The sequence below is a fragment of the Eubalaena glacialis genome, chromosome 1 (assembly GCF_028564815.1).
Source record: "Eubalaena glacialis isolate mEubGla1 chromosome 1, mEubGla1.1.hap2.+ XY, whole genome shotgun sequence".
Lineage (NCBI taxonomy): Eukaryota > Metazoa > Chordata > Mammalia > Artiodactyla > Balaenidae > Eubalaena > Eubalaena glacialis.
The window spans coordinates 29,277,076-29,284,486 of NC_083716.1; the positions used below are offsets into that span (position 1 = coordinate 29,277,076).

The following is a 7,411-nucleotide window of genomic DNA, read 5'->3' on the forward strand; positions in this document are numbered from 1 at the left end:
TTTTTTTTCTTTTTTTGCTGCACTGCACAGGCATGCGGGATCTTAGTTCCCTAACCAGGGATCGAACCTGTGCCTCCTGCAGTGGAAGCACAGAGTCTTAACCACTGGACCGCCGGGGAAGTCCCCAAGGCACAATTCTTAATATGAAATTCTTCACGCAGCATTTTCTTACTTTAGAGCTTTCGTTCCACAAAATGTATTGAGCACTTACTATGTGCCGGCATTAACAATGAGCAATTTACAATTTTGCACTTATTATGTAGGACCTGTTCATTCTCACCACAGCCCTGTGGGTTAGCTATAAAAATGCCCCATTTCACAGATGAGGAAACTGAGGCTCAGAAAGGTAAGAAGCATGCCTGAATTCACACAGCAAGTACATGACAGAATCAGGATTCCAATGGCTGTGTGGCTCACCACGGCCTCTTGGGGCACCTGAGAAGTGAGAGGCAGTCCTACCTACAGAAGCCACATCCCAGGGGAGAGACGGGCTTGTAAACAGATCGTGAAACGTAAGGTTTTCCTGGCTCTAATAGAAGCAGGAAGAAAGTGTTCTCTTTTCCTCTCTGCCTCTTTCTGCAGTGGTGCTCAAGGGTGGGACCCAGACCTTTGGAAATGTCAAGTTGAACACTGTCTTTCTGTGGCTGCCCACTTCTTTGCTAGTTGTCAGAGGGTCCAGAGGCCTGTGAGGAATGGCCACCTTGGAGGGTCCTTCTGTTCGCATTTGACAGCCAGGACTGTCACCCGCTGTCTTGTTCACTCTCTCACTTCTTCCTGGTCTCTGCTCTGGCCTTACCTCCCCAGAGACGTCTTCCTCGAATTCCTTACCTAAATAGCCTAACCTACTCCTTTGTGCCTTGCACCTGCTTTATTTCTCTTATCACATTCATCACCATCTGAAGTTTCATTATACACTTATCTGCATATTGTCCGTCCCCCCAAGTGAAGACAGGCCTTTTCCTGTCTCGGTTGCTGCTCTACCCCCAGTACCTGGAACAGGATCTGGAACACAATCAATAATAAATAATTTATTGAGCAAGTAAATCAATTTAAACCTTACAACAATCCTGCAAGGAGGGTATCATTAACATCAGGAACCTCATCATCATTTTAAAAATAAGGGAACAGGCATAGAGAAGTCATACGGCAAGTCAAGTCACGCAGGGCATCCCGTCAGTCTGGATGTGTGCCCGGGCCCCTCTCATTCCCACACCGCCCTCTTAGCCCAACATTGTCTGCCTCTGACTCAGTCCACAGTTCTGTAGTCCAGGGGCTGTTGGCTGATTGTGGAAAGGAAAGAAACCCAGCAACACCCGGGAGAGCCAGTTACAGTCCCCGGGCAGGGCAGAGTGGCATCCTCCGAGAAGCACAGCCCAGCATCGGTGTCACCATCTCCCTTCCAGTTGCCACCGAGCATCCAGCCGCTGTGCAGTGGGCCGCACCCAGATCATCTTCCAGACAGCAAGAGCAGCTCAACCTCACTGGTGATGCAAGGAACACCTGCCTCTCTCCCTCCTGGCCTGTCACGGGGAGCCCTGCAGCCAGGCACCCGCTCACAACAGGCCCCATGTTGAGTGAAAGAGTCCATCTCACCAACCTGCGGACGTCTACCCTGCTGTGGGCAGCAGACTGCTCCCAGCACTGTGAGGGCGGAAACCCGGGTGAAGACCCATCTTTGGGTTCCTGGCAGAGACGACCCAGAGGGAGGGGACGTGAGGGCAGGACTGCAAGTGTGTGTGTGAGGGGGCAGCAATGCCCCAGAGCTAAGTCACTCAGACACAAAAAAGAACACACACAGGGTCTCAGAGTGGAAAGAAATGTTACAAGCAGCTGGGAGATCTGGGTTTGTGTCACCGTCCATCTCTTACAAGCTGTGTGGTGTGACACAGGGAAATTACTTCCTTTGTCAAATAGGGATAATAAAATAATACCTGCTCAAAGTACTTCCTACAGAGTAAGAAAAAAATTCAATAACAAATATGGGAAAGCATCTTCGAAACTCAAAGTATCCATAAACACAGAGATGTGTTGCATGCATTTTTTTCTGATTAAAAAAGGAAAATGACTCATTATGGAAAATATAATGAATATAATCAATATACATAAAGTATAAAGAAGAAAATAAAAATCACCTATAATTCTACTACTTACAATCACTGTTACCATTTTGTATATCTCTTTCAATCTTTTATCCAAAGCACACATACGCAAATATATTTTACATATGCATATGCCCACTCACCCACAAGACTGGATTACATGGACTTTACCGCCAGGGCTCTTAGAATTTTTATCATTAACTTCATTAGAGTAGGAATCTCAGTCTATACTGGAATTTTATCATTGCTCTGGCTAAGTAAGAAGTTTTAGAAACTTACTGTTAATAATCCCTCAGTCCTTTAGTTTACTAAATATGCAGTTACCTACAACATGGTACATTGGGAGAACCATTACACTGGGAATCAGGAGATCTGAGCTCTTTCCCTGTGTCTGCCAATAAAGAGCAGTGTATACTCTGGCGAGAAGCCCCTGTGACTCACTTTCCCCATCTGTGAAATGAAAGTGAGAGTCTATGCCTTGAAGGTCAGATGAGATCATGTATGGGAAAGTGTTTAGAAAAAGCGCAAAGCACCCCCGGATGGGAGGTACTGATCCATCTCCACACGGTAGGCAAAGTCAGGGAGACAGTACACCTGCATTAATTCCAGTCCCATTTAACAAGTCCTAACAACCAAGGCAAAGGCCACCTTGAGAGAGTCTGCTGGTTTCTAAGATGCTAATGTAGCATTCCCTTTGCCTCCACCACTTACTCGTGATTCATTCCCATCTAAACCAGAGCTAAACCATGCCCCAAAGTGGTTGACTGTTTCTGCAAGGGACGAGGAATATTGGTACACCTCCCAGTTCCACTGTCCACCTTGAGGGGTCAGAGCCACGTCCTCTCTGAGGCCATCGGGTCTTGTTTTCTCCAAGTGAGCTCTTGAAACAACTGCAGCCGGGCTTGTTAAACATGCACGTTCCCAGGGTCCCAGTCAAAGTCTTTGGGGGTGGGGCTCAGGAATCTGCATGTTTAACAGCGTCCACTGCCCCTCTCCCCATGCCCCAAGTGAGTCTGATGTCCTCACAAAGTCTGAGAACTCATCCAGTCCAACAGCTCTTTTTATAGATGAGAAAACTGAGGCTTATGGTTACAAAGCCACGAGTGGCTCAGTCAGGGCCATAGGACCAGAACGCAAATTTCTTTCTCAATCTCTCTCTGCTTCTTTCTCCTTCTTTTTTCCCTCCCTCACTCCCTCCCTTCCTTCTTTTCTCTCTTTATTTCAAGAACAGAGACTTCTTCTCTCTCACCATATACAGGTTAGCAGAGAGGTTCCAGTTCACTGGGCAGCTCTGTTCCACATGGTTATAGAATTCAGATTTCTTGTGTGCTTAAATAATGTTCTAGGGTTTTTTTCTTTTAAAGTCCTAATTCTTTTAAAAATCAGTAATAACGAAAGATGGTTTGACACATAGCAATGAGTAGCCATAATTTTTCATCTGCCAAGGAGGCTAAGACTTAGGCAGAGTGGGAGTGAATGAAAAGTAGTCTTATCCATTTGTTCACACACGCATGCCTTCCTTTATTCATCAAACAGTCACTGACCATCCAGTAGGTGACTGGTGCTGGGACTACAACAGCACCTAAGACAGGGCCCCTGCCTTTGTTCTAAGTCAGTTCACGTCACAGTGTCACTCAGACTAAAAAATGAAACCGGATGACTTATGAGCAAGCGTTAGGGCAAAAGGGGCCAGCGGTAGCCCCAAGGGAAAAAGAACACGGTCCCAGCCCAGCTTTGTTCTCTCCTGTGACCATCCCCCTTAGCTTCCCTCTTCTTGGAGGGGCAGAATCTGTGGTGCAAGAGTCACATACACTTTCAGCTGGAACCACCATCTTCCAGTAATTCGCCAAAATGACCAACACAAAGGGAAAGAGGAGGGGCACCCGCTACACGTTCTCTAGGCCTTTTAGAAAACACGGAGTTGTTCCTTTGGTCACATACATGCGAATCTACAAGAAAGGTGATATTGTAGATATCAAGGGAATGGGCACTGTTCAAAAAAGAATGCCCCACAAATGTTACCATGGCAAAACTGGGAGAGTCTACAATGTTACCCAGCATGCTGTTGGCATCATTGTAAACAAAGAAGTTAAGGGCAAGATTCTTGCCAAGAGAATTAATGTGCGTATCGAGCATATTAAGCACCCTAAGAGCCGAGATAGCTTCCTGAAACGGGTGAAGGAAAATGGTCAGAAAAAGAAGGAAGCCAAAGAGAAAGGTACCTGGGTTCAGCTGAAGCGCCAGCCTGCTCCACCCAGAGAAGCACACTTCGTGAGGACCAATGGAAAGGAGCCTGAACTGTTGGAGCCCATTCCCTATGAATTCATGGCATGATGGGTGTAAAGAAAATAAAAGAGCCAGACCGTATAAATGTTTCTCTTAATTGAGTAGAAGCAAATACTTCTCCCCCAAACAAATATTTGAAGCACATTTTGTGTCCGAATTCAGTGGGTGACGTCTTTACTTTCCAAATTTAGTGGTTTTTCTTCCTGAAAGATGTGAGGTAGTTTGTTGTGCAATATACTCCATTGGTTAATAAACAGCCAGATATTATTTATAAAATATTTGTACTAGTTTGAAAATAGTCTCTAAATTCCTATGAAAAAAAGGATTTAAAATAAATAAATGAAAGGTTATCTGTTGCATTATAGTTAAGCTCAGGAAAAGTTGATTACTCATAATTGCATCATAAATTAAGTAGCTGTGTTTTGAGGATCAGGAATTTAACTTTGAAGCCTACTACTTAAAAATACATTGTTAGGGCTTCCCTGGTGGCGCAGTGGTTGAGAGTCTGCCTGCCGATGCAGGGGACACGGGTTCGAGCCCTGGTCTGGGAAGATCCCACATGCCGCGGAGCGGCTAGGCCCGTGAGCCACAGCTACTGAGCCTGCGCATCTGGAGCCTGTGCTCCACAACAAGAGAGGCCGCGATAGTGAGAGGCCCGCGCACCGTGATGAAGAGTGGCCCCCGCTTGCCACAACTGGAGAAAGCCCTCGCACAGAAACGAAGACCCAACACAGCCAAAAATAAATAAATAAATAATAATTATAAAACAAACAAACAAACAAAAACTCACATTATAAAAAAAAAATACATTGTTAAACTAGTTACATGCTAGTTCTGAGTTGTTTAGACCTTTCATGCAGCAGGGCTCAGAAAAGTGTTAAAAACTAGAATACCTTTTTTATTTAAACCGATGATAAGTATTTCTATAGCATCCAATATGTTACGTGGCATTCTAAGCACTTTACATAATGTACTCATAAAAAACTTGGAATAAGTTTTATTTTGCCTGTTTTACATGAAAGGAGGCTGAGGCACAAGTAACTTACCCGAGGATACATGTGCTTAGTGTTGGGCAAAGATTCAAACTCAGGCAACCCATAATCAGATCTTAGTCATCAGTGCTTTACTGCTTCATATTAATAGGAATATTTTAAAGCTACTTTGTCTAGTTGGAGCACATTTTAGGTTTTGTTACTTCCTGGATATTTTTAATTGGATGTGGTAAACATCCAGTAGGGAACTGATCACATCCCATCCCCCTGCCTTCAGTATTCTGTGATAATACTTGTAGCAAGCTTATTTAAAATGAAAACCTTGACTACCTACTTAGTATTCTCTCCTTGCTATTAGACTTGAGGACAAGAACCTACTTATAATTTTAGTAAATGCTGTGAATAGGTAAAAACCCAATGTTAGTGGCCTTGAGTTTCATCTAGTGAAGTGTGATGGTAATAGGGCTGCTTTGGAATCCAGCAAACCCTGGCTTTGAATCTTGGATTCCTAACCTAACTCAATAAATGGTGGTTATTAATTGCCAAAAAAAAAAAAAAAAAAAAGAGTCACATCCAGTGTTCCTAGTCCCAGACTGGCCACATCCTGGGTTCAAGAACAGAATCCAGGGCGGGGAAGGAAGGAGGCTCTTTCTCCTCCCACAGCCTCAGTGCCCAGTGTGCTGGGGACACCAAAGTCGGAGCAAGGCCTCCCCTGACAGACCAGGAGGCTTAGCAGTCCATGCAGAGCCAATAAACATCATCTCCTTGGACTTTAATAAGGTTTTGAATGGGTTTCCACTTAAGTAGTCCTTGAGAAACTTGGAAAATATGGCTCGGTGTGAAAGTTTTATTAAGCAGGATGTTGGGAAAATTAGTGGTGTCATTTAGCATCCCCCAAAATCATTTTTGGCATCAATCTGCTTTGCCCTAGGTGGTCTCCAAGCCATCCTTGTCTTCCTCCCCCTCGGTCTCTCTCCTAATCCCAGCGACCATTCAAAGGGACTTGTGCAGCTTTGAACAGGGTTGTAAACTGGGACTTGCATAAAACCAGGGGTCAAGGGAGCTATAACAGAATGATTTAAGCAAACAAAGGCCACTTTATGTTCCAACCTAAATGTTGAAAACATAAAACCATTCTTAAATACATGCTGGCTGAGTATATGGAGAAAAAACTTCCTTTTGAAAATACACTTTGTCTTCTATAATTGGTTCATTACACACCATCATACAAGTGTGGTCCAGGCGGAGGGAAAAGCATTGCAAAGGCAGAGAAAGGAGAAGAGATTGCCCAGTGGGCTCAGAGTGGGGAAGAGCCAGGGTGGCTGCAGCACAAGGGCAGGAGGTGGCTGGGGGAACTGCTCAGGGTTCCTGTCTCCCTCCTCAGAGGTCACCCCTTAAACTCTCAGCTGCCTGCCTGCGAGAGGCAGAAAACCACAGAAGGGAGAAGATAACAGCTTCCGAGATTTACAGCCACCGTTGCTCTGTGTCTCCTAAATGCAGAGCATTGTGTTCAGAGATTTCTGTACATTTTCTCACTGATTTCTCCAATAATTTTGCAAGGAAGGCGTTATTCCCTACTTCACACATAACCTAGCCATACTCATCCAGCTAAAGGGGGATTTAAACTCAGGGCCCCCCCACACTCTAAAGCCTGTAATGTTTTTAAAAACCACATCATAGAGAAGATGAATATAAGTATCTGCCTGTGATGACATGAGCACTTCTTATGGTTTCCCCACATTTACTAATATATATTTTTTGAAAAACCACTTATTAAAAAAATACAAGTCATACCTATTTAACACATTCTTATAAAAGCCAAACAATTCAGAATGAATAGAAAAGCAAGACTTCTCCTGACATTCCCTGTAATTAAAGGTATAGCTGTAACAAAAGCATACTGGGGGAAAAAAATTTTTGAAGAGAAAAGAAACAAAATCTACAGTCCCTCCACTTTAATGAAACAAATGGGAGTGATTAGAATATTACTTTTCAGTCTGATTTTTTTCTATACTGGGGCTATCCGTTGTGTGA

General features: G+C 44.1%; 1 protein-coding gene across 1 annotated transcript; it reads left to right on the forward strand.

The window, feature by feature from the left end:
* The first annotated feature begins 3,947 nt into the window (after nucleotides 1–3,947).
* LOC133094053 (large ribosomal subunit protein eL21-like) lies at nucleotides 3,948–4,456 on the forward strand. The gene has a single exon (XM_061194520.1). It carries the CDS (start codon nucleotides 3,951–3,953, stop codon nucleotides 4,431–4,433), a length of 483 nt encoding a protein of 160 aa, XP_061050503.1. The 5' UTR covers nucleotides 3,948–3,950; the 3' UTR covers nucleotides 4,434–4,456.
* The last annotated feature ends 2,955 nt before the right edge of the window (nucleotides 4,457–7,411 follow it).